General features: G+C 56.5%; 5 protein-coding genes and 1 non-coding gene across 6 annotated transcripts; 4 read left to right on the top strand and 2 right to left on the bottom strand.

Annotated features, from left to right (window-relative positions):
• Positions 1–1,762: 1,762 nt before the first annotated feature.
• On the top strand, positions 1,763–4,243 carry TRAVEDRAFT_75155 (uncharacterized protein; the record flags this gene model as incomplete). Its single annotated transcript, XM_008046262.1, has 22 exons — positions 1,763–1,786; positions 1,845–1,984; positions 2,042–2,120; positions 2,184–2,197; positions 2,250–2,291; positions 2,365–2,423; positions 2,545–2,570; positions 2,630–2,655; positions 2,719–2,744; positions 2,798–2,832; positions 2,883–2,907; positions 2,958–2,969; positions 3,034–3,049; positions 3,109–3,145; positions 3,212–3,312; positions 3,385–3,431; positions 3,481–3,493; positions 3,549–3,576; positions 3,637–3,694; positions 3,752–3,776; positions 3,837–3,969; positions 4,027–4,243. 22 exons carry the CDS (start codon positions 1,763–1,765, stop codon positions 4,150–4,152), a joined length of 1,092 nt encoding a protein of 363 aa, XP_008044453.1. The 3' UTR covers positions 4,153–4,243.
• Positions 4,244–4,422: 179 nt separating this feature from the next.
• TRAVEDRAFT_175040 (uncharacterized protein) lies at positions 4,423–6,091 on the top strand (the record flags this gene model as incomplete). The annotated part of the gene is made up of 9 exons (XM_008046261.1): positions 4,423–4,685; positions 4,753–4,819; positions 4,875–5,163; positions 5,223–5,297; positions 5,350–5,364; positions 5,417–5,563; positions 5,616–5,676; positions 5,737–5,830; positions 5,886–6,091. The coding sequence occupies 9 exons, from the start codon at positions 4,423–4,425 to the stop codon at positions 6,030–6,032; spliced, it is 1,158 nt and encodes a 385-aa protein (XP_008044452.1). The 3' UTR covers positions 6,033–6,091.
• A 90-nt stretch (positions 6,092–6,181) lies between these two features.
• On the bottom strand, positions 6,182–6,253 carry TRAVEDRAFT_t220. The gene has a single exon. It is a non-coding gene; the product is annotated as a tRNA-Glu (tRNA).
• A 108-nt stretch (positions 6,254–6,361) lies between these two features.
• Positions 6,362–7,584, top strand: TRAVEDRAFT_75153 (ribosomal protein S5 domain 2-like protein; the record flags this gene model as incomplete). Its single annotated transcript, XM_008046260.1, has 5 exons — positions 6,362–6,525; positions 6,592–6,711; positions 6,769–6,871; positions 6,928–7,065; positions 7,125–7,584. The coding sequence occupies 5 exons, from the start codon at positions 6,362–6,364 to the stop codon at positions 7,449–7,451; spliced, it is 852 nt and encodes a 283-aa protein (XP_008044451.1). The 3' UTR covers positions 7,452–7,584.
• An 803-nt stretch (positions 7,585–8,387) lies between these two features.
• TRAVEDRAFT_134518 (uncharacterized protein) lies at positions 8,388–9,651 on the bottom strand (the record flags this gene model as incomplete). The annotated part of the gene is made up of 6 exons (XM_008046259.1): positions 8,388–8,724; positions 8,915–9,024; positions 9,088–9,292; positions 9,348–9,354; positions 9,419–9,494; positions 9,553–9,651. The coding sequence occupies 6 exons, from the start codon at positions 9,649–9,651 to the stop codon at positions 8,388–8,390; spliced, it is 834 nt and encodes a 277-aa protein (XP_008044450.1).
• A 1,940-nt stretch (positions 9,652–11,591) lies between these two features.
• Positions 11,592–13,915, top strand: TRAVEDRAFT_155725 (uncharacterized protein). Its single transcript, XM_008046258.1, has 2 exons — positions 11,592–12,979; positions 13,049–13,915. The coding sequence occupies exons 1-2, from the start codon at positions 11,831–11,833 to the stop codon at positions 13,451–13,453; spliced, it is 1,554 nt and encodes a 517-aa protein (XP_008044449.1). The 5' UTR covers positions 11,592–11,830; the 3' UTR covers positions 13,454–13,915.
• The last annotated feature ends 931 nt before the right edge of the window (positions 13,916–14,846 follow it).

Genomic DNA, 14,846 nt, shown 5'->3' with positions numbered 1-14,846 from the left:
GGTCGAAGTCAACGTTGTAATGAGTCTCAGTGCCGTCGTTTTTCTGTGCCAGGTACCCTGAGAAACTGTCAGTACACGTAAGGCATTGATACTTGTATCACCCACCCGTGAGAGCCTGAGCTCAGCAAAAACGATTGCATGTATGCACAGGACTTCCTGTCTTCGTCGGCGGCCGGCTAGCCGCGGCGCTACGCACACGCGTGCCATGCGGTCAGTGGTCACTCCCCTCACAGCAAACACATGAATATGTAGTGCCAAATCCTCCTTATTTCACGGCGATGTATCCTTATCTTGCAAGGAAAGAGGCAGATAGGAGTGAGCGCAAGACGGTCAAGTTGGAGGTTCAGAGAGACTCAGAGACGTATATTGGGGCGCTTATTCGCTACGCGGTCGGCATGCTCAACTTGGTTAGAACCACCATGTTCGCCAGCTCGCTCATCGGTACGTCTGCCTAGGGGAGACTAATATTTGCCATAAATGCCCTCTCGACGAATTTCTCTCATTTCTTTGTCGTCTGCGTAGCTCAAGATACACAAGCATCTAGTCGGGAAAGCCTCAGCTGAGCGTCAACCGTTCCGAATACACGCATGGCATTCGTCTCACTATCGTCTCAACTTGGACGGCGATATTCGTGACTTGTATAAGGACCTCGAAGCATCCTCCAGTATAAGTACCTTGTTTACAGTTCGGACCCAAACGCAAGGCTCGCGAGAGGTATGCCTTACACGGGACGGACCAGAAGGGAGGTGCGTGACCGGCAAAGCCTATCCAATTCAATTGGCCGGACCTGCGACGATTGCGAGCCAGACTTGCACCTGGCCGGACCACAATGGGGTCGACTCAGGTAAGCTTAGGGTGGACCCACTTGTTTTGTACATCCGTCAGCTTTCGCACAATGAATCACTCACAGGCGTCATGCGGCAGGCGGCTCCAGCCATGGCCGTATACAACTAAAACGCGACTTTGGCCTATGATGACAAAACAAATGAGGGCTTTTTGTGAGACTTTCGCCATTTCACAGACCAAATCGACCCCAGCAAGGACGTCGTATCCGTCATGCGGACCAAAACACGAAATTTCGACACCTCCTGTATAAGGCCTCTGGGAGGCTTATCCAGGATCCTCTTGTATAGGCCCCTCCGTTCCAATCATGGTAGGAGAACCTTTCAAAGCATACGCACATCAGCGTTCGTACGCGTAAAGAGTAACTCGACCTCCGTCTAACTTTCCGTCTCCCCATTTTACGTTCACATGCGGCATGCAGGAGTCGCACGATCCAGAATGAAGCTTCTCACATCCGATCCGGCTCTGTGATCGTCCCGCTGAACCGTCTGAGAGCAGATCTTCCATCCAACAGGATCCGATCCCTGCTTCCCGTCACCGTGGCAAAGTGGGGATGTCCAATCTTGGTCTGTGCTGCCTTGCGCATAGGTACGTGCACCGCTCCATACGCGCTGTCGAGACCAGTTTTCAATCCATGCTCTAGGTTCGGGCCTATGTCTCCCGACGAGCGTACGGCACGCCACACGTCAGACATTTTGACTTCCGCTGCAATGGGGCCTGAGCAGCTGGGCGTTCTCCGCGCTACCCCCGATCGTCCATCAAGGGGGCGAAGCTCTGCGCTCGCCATCAAGTGCCGAGCGCTGAGCGCATCCGTGCATACTGAATGCAATTCCCCGTCGCCGTGGCTTCCGTCAGGAGTTGGGATCCGCCGGCGGTTTTCATTGTGTTCGTTGCACATGCTTCGCTGCGCGTGCCTAGGATGCTGTCCAACTTTCCGCTCCCGGTATAATAGGACCTTGCGATTGCGATGCCGGCGGACGACCTTGCGCACATCTCGCCAGGCATCTAGTCGCTCTTTCTCTGCTATGAACTCGTCTTCCCCCAATGCTGCTGCCTCAGATCCTTTCGCCACTCTCCCCAAAATACCTGCGCTAGATAACACCTTCGGTGCGCTGCTCATCGGGTGCTTCGTCGGTTTCATGTGCGTTCACGGCAGGTCTATCCGTCGTACTAGGGAAATACTCACGTACACCTACAGACAGTATGGCTGGACCGCAAATCAGTGCTATACCTACTTCCGCATGTACCCTGGAGATAGGTTGATCCTAAAAGGTCTAGTAAGCATGATATTCTCTCTGCGGTACCAGGTTCCGGTTAACGCTTGAATTGCGCAATCTCAGGTGGCTACAGTGCTGTATGTGTCGTATTTTTGCTATCTGACCCGAAAAACTGACCACTTCGTGTAGCGTCCTGGAGACGTTCCACACCGTATTATGCATGCACATAATGTACGCCGCATTTCAAAGTTGGTGGCGTTGCGTCCGGACGCAGCTCACGCCGGGGCGCGCCCCCTTCTCTTAGTTACTATTACCTCACGACAAACTACTTCAATCCCATCGCATTACAGGAAGGCGTCTGGTGAGTGCCCGGGCCCACTCCGTGCCTGAGGAGCTTATGGGCTGATTATTTCTAGGTCTATCAACGTAAGCCGTACCCCATTCCTTCGTGTGGCGTCGAGTGCGCGCTTCTAACGGCTTTCCGCAAACAAGCTTCTTGGAGTTATTACGGTGCGTTTCAGGGGTCGCGGTCGCGCTGCGCGGATATGCTCAGTGCAATCTTTCCGCAGGGCGCGGTCATATTAGCTTCGCAGAGGTGAGTACACGCGGACGCCAAGGATTACTCACGGGCACGTACAAGGGCTGACTATTCTGGCAGCTTTTTCTTGCGGCGTGTGTGGAAGAGTACGTTGTGCGAAATTCTCTATGATGGAGTCACAAGACTGACGAGTGTACAGTTGGACGTCAGTTTAGGCCCTTGGTGGCCGTGGCGGTACGTTGTTTGTCTTACGCCGTGGTATCGGACTGAATGGAAAACCACAGGCGATTCTCCTCTTAGGAGAGTTCGGTAAGTCTCTTATAAATTTGAATGGACATATGCTGACTGATCTAACGCAGGCTTCGCGACCGGTGCGCTGTCCGAGACTATCTTTGAGTCCACTCTCATAATTGACATACTCGCGCGCCACAACAGCTGTTACAGTTGATACGTTAGTATAAATGAGCCCTCCCTCTCAGCTCGAGGTCAAACGCTAACGCCTTGCGACAGATTTATCCATCCAACGCTGCACAACTCAAGTCAGGCGGTGCGCATCGACGATCTGCTGCCAGCCGTTGCCTGACGACTCACCCATTCTGCCTTTGCCACATAGTGGATGAACTCTGCGGGCGTCGGCATGGCAGTTCTCGCGGACACGCTCCTCACCGCTGCGCTGATCTTCAGCTTGCATAGTAGCCGAACGGGTGTCAGACGGTCAGCAACTCTTCGCTGTGTGCGCGGCCGATTCGCATAGCACGCCGGGCTGACTATGAGTTTATTACCTAGGACGGACTCCATCATAGACCTGCTGATCATGTATGCCATCAACACCGGTGGGTAGTATCCATCTCGCTCGCGTCAAAGAGTCTCACACTTCTGTAGGACTTGTCACAGGGTACGTTGCCTTCAGGTACTGGCCTCGGTCGAGCGAAATTGACGTGCGGTGTTAGCATCATGAATCTGCTTTCGCTCATTTTTGTGAGTTTTGCCACGCTCAATACGCTCAACGCTGGATAAAACTCACGGCCAACGGGCTAGGCACTCGCAATGCCGAATAACCTCATCTATGCGGGCATTGTCATCGTCGCCACGAAATGTACGTTTGGCCCCTTCCTCAGCCTCACTTCTCACTCACTTGACGTCCTATGTCCAGTATACGCCAATTCCATGATGGCTGTGTGAGCAGCATACCATTCCTGCTCAGCCTCATCTCCCACTCACCTTTCCATGGATCGCAGGCTGAATTCGCGTCGCGCACTGGCAGCACAAGGAACCGTCGTCCACACAGCCTCCTACGACATATCCGCCATGCAACGCCAATGGCGCGCTGCCGGGTCGCGATTAGAGCGCTGGACAGGTCCTACCTTCAGTGTAAGTTATTCTGTAGCTGTTGTTAGCGAGCTCTCATTTACCCGGTATCTTACATAGCATACCCCTTCCTCTCCGACCGCCATCGACATCAAGGTGACACAGGAGACGTTGCGGTCGGACCCTATGGGGAGCCTGGATGGGTTCGACGCAGAGCATAAAGTGAATGCAGGAGAGGCTGTCTGAGATCCGAGTTGAGACGAGAAGGATGCCCACGCTCGTTTGTATCACTGTAAACCATAAGTTGTAGAATCAGTTGTACGAGCTCCTCGAAACTACAAAATCATCCAGCCTGGTGGGCAACGGCAAGCGGTTGGAGCGTAATTTATGAGATTTTCGACTCGATTCGCCGCGCCCGCGCGTCTGACATTACGCGGCACGTCATCCACGCGCGGCAGCGCGCGCCGGGAAGACGCGCCGCCGCGCTCACGCTCGCGTCCTGGCAGTACCACCACCATGTTGTCTGTCGCTGCCCGCCTCGCTCGATGTCCACGCCTGCCTACACATTCCAGACTACCCGCACAAGCAGCGCGAGTCTCCTCCGCGCCAATTCGGACATATAGCACTCCCCGAGGACCACCGCGCTATGTACGGTTCGGCGAATCTGAAGGTCCCAGCGGCGGCGGCTCGCGCAATCCTTGGGATATGCGAAATTGGGATAGGTCTACGACGGTTGGCGCGGCTTTAGGAGCAGGCGCGGTGGTATACTATGTATCGCAGTACGTATGTGCCCATACCGCTCTGTCAGATATACGCGAGTACTTACACGGCGGGTGTGCTGCGAAGCCTCGAACGGGTGCCCGAGACAGGACGATGGCGCTTTATGGACATCAGCCCGAAGTATGAGTCGAGTGTACGTGAATGTGTATTTGACATGCGCTAGTGGATATTGACTGAACATGGTTCAGCTTGCTGAGGAGTCGCACCAGCAACTCATGCAGCAGTTCAAAGGCAAGGTTCTACCCCCCAACCATCCCGTCACGCGGCACATTCGCCGTGTCGTCGAACGCATCCTTGAGGCGAACAATCTCGGCAAATTGAAGCCCTCAGGAGAGCAGCCGCGGGTACTCCCGTCCGTTGATGTATGGTCTGCGATCGGGGCGGACGACCTTCCGCCGGATGTCGGGGGAAATCTGAAGGAATGGCACTTGTTTGTCGTGAATGATGACAAGATGGTCAACGCCATGGCCTCCTTTGGTGAGCTCATTTCTCAGTGCTGCTGTCCCTGACTTAGTGTCTTGACGTCAAGCATACAGGTAACATCGTCGTGTTTACCGGCATCTTGCCTGTAGCAAAGGACGAAAATGGGCTCGCAGCTGTTCTTGGACATGGTAAGCCGTGGATCTCACTCACACAAAGTCTACATCTCTGAACTTCGCCCAGAAATTGGACATGCAGGTTTGTCTGTACACTCTTCGCCCCATGCGTAGTGATTAACATGCGAGGCCAGTTGCGCGGCATGTGCCCGAGCGCTATTCGTCTGCGAAGGTCTTCATTTTCCTAGCAATGTTGCTCGACGTCATAGGCATCCCGTTCTCGAGCTTCGTGGCGCGTATTTTGTACGACCTGCCCAATTCGCGGACACAAGAATTCGAAGGTCAGATGTTTCCCGCCCATTCCATTTCCCCGCGCTCACACAGTGCACATAGCCGACAAGATCGGTCTGCGTCTCGCAGCGCGAGCCTGCTACGACCCGGAAGTAGTACCACAGTCAGTCGCCTACCGCCGCACTACACCGGTCTTCCCGCGCTGATCACTCGCATTGTCTAGGATGTTCGACCGCCTCGGTCAGCTGGAGCGGGCGTCGAACGGACGTCACATCGACTTCCTCACCACTCACCCTACATCTGAGAAACGGTCACGAGTGCGTGTGGCAGCCATGCAAACGCGCTTCCTCCCGCTGACATCGACTTTCATAGACTCTCCGTGAGATGCTGCCAGAGGCTTACACCGCACAGGCGGCAAGTCCTATGTGCGGGGCTACGGCGGACCATATGGCTCAGTTCCGCGATACATGGCTGGCAGGCGCAGATCCCGAGAGCATGTCAGAGGCTAGGTGGACATAGTGGTTGTAATAAACTAGGCTGGTACCGGACTGGACAATACACCCAACTATATGAGCTCGAGGCAGCTGTCCATCAACGTCAAAATTCATAGACGTCTACGTCCCAACCGCAAAATGCAATGACTGGATGTGCGCGCGAGGGAAAAATTATTCCGACACGGGGAATCGAACCCCGGGCTATCGCGTGAGAGGCGATAATGTTAGCCACTACACCATATCGGATTAAGATATTGCCACTTATGGGTTAGAAATACTAGCAATGTTTTCAAAGCGATCTACTTCGACTTTGAATTAAATCCTGAGTAGTCCTGAGTACACCTTCTTTGCATCATGCCTCGACCACCGTCACCCTCAATACCCGAGAAGGAATTCGTCTATGGCGCCCTCAACGAGTCATTGCGCCTCGATGGACGAGCCATGCTGGAAATGCGTGCCCCGATGCTCACCTTTGGTCCGGAGCTAGGTTGTGTAGAGTGCTCACTAGGAAAAACACGGTAAGCTACCTCTCGTCGTGGCTCATGTCTCGAGATTGATTGCATAACACGCGTGTCGCTTTACAGTGTGCTAGCGCAAGTAGACGGGAAGATGGTGAAGCCGTTGCCGGAGAGACCGCTTGAGGGCATCATAACAATACACTCTGAGCTCTCGTCCATGGCGTCCAACGAGTTCGAACCCGGTCGGTAGGTTCGTAAACCTCTCCCGTCCCCGCGCTTTAGCTGACGCGCGAATATGTCTAGGCCATCCGACCAAGAGGTCACGATTACGCGTATGCTTGACAAGGTCCTACGCCGGAGCGACGCGGTTGACAAAGAGAGTCTATGTGTACTTGCTGGGCAACGGGTACGTCGTTCAATTTCTCTTTATAACTGCTCTTCTTATGTGCTGATCGGAGATAGGTATGGCATATCCGACTGACGATCCACGTCCTCTCCGACGCCGGCAATATGCTAGATTGCGCGTGTCTTGCCGGCATCGTCGCGCTCAAACATTTCCGGAGACCCGAAGTCGAGGTACAGGGAGATGAGGTCACCATCGTATGCGTCATTTCACTCTCTTCTCCTGCCGTTCTCATGCAGCCATTGCGGCCCTGTAGCACCACCCTTCCGAGCGCGCGCCAGTCCCGCTCGCATTGCACCATGCACCGTTCTGCTTCACCTTTGCCTTCTTCTCCGACACGACCACCCCACCGCTGCTCGACCCATCGCATCTTGAAGAGACACTCAGCGCAGGTCTGCTCTCCGTCGCGCTCAACGCGCAGCGCGAGCTGTGCGTCGTGCAAAAGGCGGGCGGCGTCCCGCTCGCGCCTGCGGACGTACTTGCAATTATGGATGTCGCAGTGCAGAAGGCGCGCGAGCTTGACAAGGTTGTTGAGAGTGCGCTCAAAGTTGACTGGGCGGGCAGGAATGTTGAGGTGCGCTGATTGTGGCTCTTTTGACATCGTCCTTCTGCCTCGCCATGGCATGCGTGTCGCATTTATGGGCGTGTACGGTGAGGCGAAAAGTATATGATTGTACTATAAACAATATGTATTCTATCTCAGATTCCACTTCTTTACAACAGGAGACAGATCGGTCCTCAGCAACCTAAACGAATGTGTAACGAGATGTCTGCACAGGTAGTCCAAGAAGGCCCGGGGCCCTCACCCAGCCATCCATTCCTCCCCCTGAAGCCTAGGACGTTTAATCAATGCAAGTCCAGGAAGCGGTAGGGAGGCGGCATGATCTGCGAGTCACCCAAGCCCTCCGCCACAAGGTCGTATCGGTCCCTGCGTGGGACTCGCGCAGACGGTAAGGTCGGGGCCGGGGAGGCCACAAAGAGACGGCGCGACCTCTTGTCCGTCGAGCGCGTGCGCGTCCTTCCCGACGCTCCCCCATCCCCCTCGGGCGACCAAGGCGTATCGGGCGAGTCCGGCGCGGTAGCAGCGACAGAGTAACCGGGTGCGCTGGAGGTGTGCGTCGCCGGGCGCCGGAGCGGCTGCAGCAGTCCAAAGTTGCTGAGAGAGGCGACCAGGGCGTGGTCGCGACGCTCGGCCTTTTCCCGCATGCCCGGGAAGGTGGCGCTAGTCGGGGGGCTCATCGAGTCGCTCCACGGGGTCGCCGCGCTGCTGGAGCTGCTGCTGCTAGAGGGCGCGAGGAATGGGCGTGCGGTGACGGTATCGGCGCTGCGCTGGACGCGGTGGCCGCGGAGGACCATGAGGCGCCAGACCAGGACACCAAGGAGGATCGCGCCGAGCGCGCCGAAGGCGGCGGCGAAGATGACGGTGCTGTGGGGGGACATGCCACTGTGAGAGAGGGAAAAATTGTGGTGAGTATCAGCCTGGCCTGAACTCTGTGCCACAGGCATGAGAAAACAATGATCACCTAGGGTTCGCAGACGCGGAATTGCTCTGAGTCGGGGAGGCCTCGACGTCGGAGAAGACGACCACGGACGATATACTCAACTGGGTCGCTGTCGCGCTACCCGATGGCCGGTCGTTCTGGATCCAGAAGGTGTGGTTGCCCTGATAGAGGTCCGTCTTCATATAGAGCAGGGTTGATTCGTTGGTCGCCGGGTTGTGTGCTGCATGCGGAGAGAGCGGGAAGCCGGTAACATCGTCAACAGTCACGCCAAATCCCGAACTTTGCGCGTTCAACACCCCGTATACGGCGATACCGGTCCCTATGTCTGAAATGAGTGCCTCTGTTTGATTTTTGCTAATTCAGACGACGGCATACCCTGTTGACATAAAGGTATGTGAGATTAACTGTGGGTCTCGCGGAAATAGTAGGGTGCATACGGTGAAGTTCATGCCCATCATACCGAATTCCTGGGTAGTGGTACTGCACACACCAGTGAGTACTCGCTCGGTTTCCTCCGGTGAACGTGAAGATGATCCAAACGTACTGAGAGACCGCATCTACAGCCCATGCTTCAGCGTTCGCCGGCAGCCAAACACACTTATCGCTTGTATGATCAAACACCATGGTATTGCCCGCTTCGCTCTCAAAAATCAGCTGGACACGATCAGCGGTCAGTTATCTCACCAAGAGTCGAGTTGTTGGATAAGAGGTACGCACATAGTCAAAATCAAACATGGGTTGTGCTGGGTCGTCGCCAATGTTGACCATGCGGATGTGATGCTGACCCATAGGTAGGTTGGGAGCGCCGAAAAGTTGGTACGCCGATGTATCTAGTCCCCCGGTAAACCCTTTGAACTCGGTGGAATTCCCGTCGAGCGTTATTTGGTAGCGACCAAGTGCCTCGCGGTATGCGCCATAGACCCTACATCCATATGTCAGTTCAACATATCACAGACCCTTCGGACGTGCATACGGACCACAAGCCTATGAGACGCCCGAATCGAGTGAGTACCGAGATTAATATCAGTTTTAGAGGCAAGAAGCTGACCTTTTCCCCACCAAGAAAAGCTGATGCTAGCGCCAGTAGAGTTGGTCGCATGGTAGCTCGCATTGGGATACGCAAGCTGAGGCGCAAGTTAGTGGGTGCCAGGCGTCTCGCTTCACGTCCTGGCACTGACGTACCAACGACGAATCCACTTGCAGTGTAGCTTCGTACCACGCGATCGCCGGAAGATAGGTAAGGAGCGGACTGATATGCGAGACAGTGGTGTTGACCAGCATGTTGCTCCACCGCCGAGCTCGAAGCTAGAGCACAAGCGGAACACAGACGACCAGCGACACAGGACCAGAAGGTGGGTGGGTGAGTATGAGAGTATGGCGAAGAGGGCTGGGAGCGGGGGGCGAGGCGGGTCGCTCGTGCGACTCGGACGTCGCGTATGTCATGGATGACAGTGGCGGATACACAGCATCTGAAGATGGCCAGCTGTAGACGTGATGTTCTTGCAACTGTGATCAATGTCCCGACGAATCTAAACGGACAGCGTTTAGTGGTTGTTGGGACCAGACAAGCAGCAGCGGTCATGACCGCGGAATGGAAGATGGCCGGCGCACGACGCAGAATTGATACAAGGGAGAGATCTGGGGGCGGTGTTGACGAACAGGGTCCTGGACTCCTGGGTGGGATGCTAAGATACTCTGTCGGCGTGCAACTTGCCGAAAGAGCATGATGCCTCGCACGAAACGTTGCGAGGCTTTTCGACATGGAAAGGAGACTTCGCAGAACGGATAGATGCATCATTGGTACGTGATTGTGGGGGGCACTCCGAACTGAAACGCTGACCGGCGGGCCGATATGACTGGTTGCACGCAGGCTTCTTTGTACTACGTCCTCCTGTGAGTGCACTGCTTTTCGGCTCAAATTCTGCGCCGCCCGTGTTCGAGCCAGCGTCCAAGAAGAAACTAGTTATAGTTACCATTATAACCTGTGGGTATCAGGCTGCTGGCTCTCGAGGCACCAAGACAACAGTTTTGAACCTATATGATCGCGTTAGCATGAGGGAATTACGGACTGATACCTAGTGCTACCTCAGAGTGAAAATCGAAGTACAAAACGTCACAAATCCTTTGTCCGCATAAGGGAATCGATGCCTCAAGTTATGATCCGCCGTAATTTACACATCTCACAGTTGCAGGCTTCAAACCTCATGGATGCTCTCTCCACCATATTGTGCCATGATGGATACCCCAGTCTTGAGAACGGCTCGCCGCCGGCCGGTAAACATATTAAAGTTGACATGTTTTCCCGATCGCGAGAGCATTCTGCCTGTGCTCTCGCCGATCGAGGAAAACCAAGCACCACCGGAATCCATGTGGTTTTCATCGTCATCGGACGGGTCAGCCTTGCTTCCAGACTTGCACTGGGGTTCGTTCGGGACGCGAGTATATGTACACCTGCGAAGACTGCCGAGGAGTTTCGTACTAAAAGCACATGGTCCGGTGAGTGCCGTAAAAGCGGCTCGGTAAAATATGAATTGATGACGCACCTCCTCCTCGTGGGTCTCCTCCTCCCCGCCGAACCCCAGCAGGCTGATCCCATGTCCTCTGCTCAACCTCTGCTCCTGCGCAGGTGGTGGTTTGTTCTACTTGGTTCCCGATCCTGCGATCACAGTGCCGGCACAAATCTTATCTAGTGGGTTTGATCATCATCATCGTGCGCTCGCGGATCTCAAATATAACAGACTATCCCTGGAGCGGACAGAATTTGGCAACCCCCGCCATCTGAGAGGAGAGGCACACGAAGATTGCGTTGGCAACGGAAGGGTTTTGAACGGAGATGAGAAGAGAGGGACAGGAGCGCGATGGCCAACCCGCGGCGCAGCGAGCTACGCCGCTCGATGAGGCCCGCATAAACGATGAACAGTGCTGCAAAGCATGAGGAAATTTCCTCGAGCGCGACATCGGGCTCGACGACTCACGAGTGAGGAATCGGAGCAGACTCGGTGCACGCGATGGCCCGCGGGTACCGATGGCATCCCGCTAACGGTATTGCCGACGCTTCTCGGGCGGCGTGCGGGCACATCCTTCACCAGCCCTCTTTCCTCCCCACACCACCACCACCACCCAAAGGCCTGCGAGGCCGGTGCATGCCCTCGTCGTCCCCCTCGTCCCCCACCCCGCCCTGACCGCCATGTCCTTCCTTTCACGCCGCCGCCGCGCACAGACGCCGCTCCAGGACTCAGGCAACCTCGCCGCCACGGGTTCCATTCACTCCGTCGACAAGCCGCCATCTATCATCCGCAGGCACATCAACCTCTCCTCGCCCCTCTCCAAGCTCACTGCGAAGCTGTCGACCAGGTCGCGGACCTCGAACCTCGCCCATGCGCCCATAAGTAATGTGGGCGTTCCATTCGGACGTTGGCGGAGTCGGTCGCCGTCACCTGCGCCGTCGCTGGACATCCGCATGCCCACTGGCCTCGGACGGCGTGCCAGCGAGCTAGGAGAGCGCGAGGATATCGAGGAGCCATGTCCACCACACACGAGGAAACGCAGCATCAGCCTACCCGCAGCCGTTCAGGCCGCACGGTGGCGGGATGCCATGGCCCGGGAGGAGGCACAGGCAAATGAGCAGGCGCAGGCGAGTACCAGCTCCGTACCACACACCCCTGCCGTATCTCGCGTTTCCCCCGACCTCCTGTTCGTCGCCTTCTCCTATGCGCCCCGCCCGGACGTCGTCGCGCTCGCACAGGTGTCGAAAACATTTTCGCATGCGGCGCTGCGTGCGCTGTATGAAAACCTGGACCTGCGCGACGTGAGCGACGAGCGTGCGACGCAGTGCATAGCATCGCTCGCCTCGCGCCGGCCGACCGCCGCGCTCGTCCGTAGTTTCGCCTGCCGGACGCTCCCGCCGCCCGACGACTCGACGTCGTTCGCGACGGTCACATTCGCGATCGCGTTCAACAACATGGACGGGCTGCGCGCGCTTACGCTCCCCCGGTTCGACGTCCGCATACTGTCCCATACGACGTTCTCCCTGCAACGTCTCGCGCTGCTCTGTAAAAACATATCCGGGCCCGAGTTCCACGCGCTCGTTGCATGGCTTGCGCGACACCCGGAGCTCACCGCGCTCTCGCTCCCGCGGCTCGTCCTCCCCGCACTCCCAGCCCTCCCAGACACCTCCGCGCCTAATACCCCGCATACGCCTGATACCCCGACTCATGAATCTGACGCCGCTGCCCCGACCTCATCTACGTCTTCCAACTGCTCATCTCCATCGTCATCGTCATCACCATCATGTTCCCTCATCCCGCCAACTGTGCTCCCGAAATTGCGCAAGGTGCACGGTCCTGTAGTCTTAGCTGCTGCGCTCGCGCCCGGGCGGCCGTTGGAGAGCGCGAAACTCCCGATCCAGGATACGCTCTATGACGGCCTCCGGCCATCCGCTATCATGTCCGCGCTCGCGTCGGCGCGCGAGACGCTCCGCACGGTTACTATCAGGCCGGTGTCGACCAAGATCGACTCGCGCACGCTCGAGCGCGTCGTCATGGCCGCGGGCGCGGAGCTGGGCGAGTTCGTCGAGACCCTGGAGATACACTGGGTCATGGACGACGAGGTACGCTCCTTCCTTCTCTTCTGCCCGTGTATGAGAGCGTGTCTCACGGCAAGGTTTGGCTATTTACAGACCCTGTACAAGCTCGTTCTTTCCGTGCTCGGGCGGTTCCGCCATCTGCAGACGCTCCGGCTTCTGCGCGACTCACCGCCGCCGTTCCCGTCCTCGCCGTTACTGGAGTTCCCCCTGCCGCCCGCGTCGCCGCCGCTCTCCGCCGGGGCGCGTACCTCGATCTCGTCCTTCTCGTCCGCGTTCCCGCCGGTGTCTGCGCGAAGCGGCCGGTCAGGGGGCATGCTGGACACCCCGTTCCCGCGCGTGCACGAGCGCGCGCACCTGGCGCTCTGGAGCAAGACGTGCCCGACCCTCCGGCGCGTGTGGTTCCTGTCGGGCGCAGAGTGGACGGTGCTGCCGCGCAGTCCGGAAGAGGCTGCGTTCGGGCTCCCACCGTTTGAGTTCGTGGGGTACACGCAGGTGTAGGCTTCGGAGAACCTCGCCCTACGTCCTCAGCGTCTACGGCAGCGTGCTGTTGTTTTCGACGGCCGCCCTGTCCCTGCATCTGCCATCTGCCATCCACCATCCGCCTTGACCATCTGCCGCCGTGCGGCCCCTGCATCCCGCCCCAGCCTCGCCTACGCCCACGCCCGCCCGCATCCACATTCTTTTTCCCACGTCCCGAGTCCCGAGTCCCGAGTCCCCTACCTTATCGCGCTCGATCCCCCGCTCTGCTGCTCGCCCGTCTCCCTCTGCCACTGTGATCCGCCCCATCCATCCGACTCCCATTGCTTAGTGTAGATCGGGCGCTCGCCCGTGCTCTGCTTCGTGTCTGTACATGTCGCATCGGCCGCGCGCGGGTGTGCGGGCGGCGCGGCACGCAAGTATAATAGCTCCTTACATCGGTTCCTGCATGGTCGCTCTCTGCTATCTAACGACTAATATATCACTGCATCTGGTTTTACGTTCGGGTCGCTGTGTACGAGTGTGTGTGCGGCTGCCTGCGGTGGGGAAAGGTCGCCAGTGGAAAGGGCGGGATCCGGCTGGACTCTCAGTCTCAGTATGCCGGATGACTGCGACGGTACGCGTTTGAAGAAGGTCAAATGCCTTGTACTGTTGTACGAGTCTACGCTGACAAAACGTAACGCCCATTTGACTCATGTCTTATAAGCTCTGACTTGCACATATAATGGCCATTTAATGTTCCGTCTTCGCGAAGCAGGAGAAGGGTGACGCGACGCGCCGTAATGACACGCGGTCACGTGTTGGCGGGAAGACGTGGTATGTGCCGAACTTCGAATTCTTCACCGATGATCATATATACGCTTACAAGTAGCTGTAATAAGATACACGGTGGTAATCAGAAGTAAAAGGATAGACACGTAGACAAAGACGAAAGTAGGCCTTCTATATGTAACTTGCTTTAGGTGTGCGATTCGGCAGTTCGACGTATACTCATTGGAGCGACATGTACCATCGGAATACTTCGGAGTACGAGTGTCGTACCACCTCTCCAATGCTTTTTATTGCTCATGGAGAACCCGCCTGACTCACGATGACCCGTTTGCGCGAGCGTGTACCACAAAGCAATGCACGTGCGATGGTTCTTCCGCTTCATCGGGTGGAGTCTATCGAAACGGCGGATGTTACACGGCCGCCATAGAGAATCGTTGAAGAGACATTCGGCTTTGCTACTCAAATTGTATTATTCTACGTGAATTTTGTGCAAGATGTGCAGTCTTTGTACTTATCTCGACCGGTTCTTGTCCCCCCGGAGTTTCCCGGGATCTGGAAGGACCGTGCCTCCTCTGGCCCATCGCGTCTGCTGCATCGCGGCGAAGGTGCGAGAACAAATGACGTGTATCTGCGACATCTCCTG

The sequence above is a fragment of the Trametes versicolor genome (genome assembly GCF_000271585.1).
Source record: "Trametes versicolor FP-101664 SS1 unplaced genomic scaffold TRAVEscaffold_13, whole genome shotgun sequence".
In the NCBI taxonomy this organism is placed as follows: Eukaryota; Fungi; Basidiomycota; class Agaricomycetes; order Polyporales; family Polyporaceae; genus Trametes; species Trametes versicolor.
The sequence above is the reverse complement of the archived record's forward strand: the minus strand, read 5'-3'. Positions and strand labels throughout refer to the sequence as shown.

Coding starts and splice junctions, on each gene's coding strand:
- TRAVEDRAFT_155725 (XM_008046258.1), top strand. CDS start 11,831: ATGCCCACTGGCCTCGGACGGCGTGCCAGCGAGCTAGGAGAGCGCGAG. Junction 12,980..13,048: donor ACTGGGTCATGGACGACGAG/GTACGCTCCTTC, acceptor GGCTATTTACAG/ACCCTGTACAAGCTCGTTCT.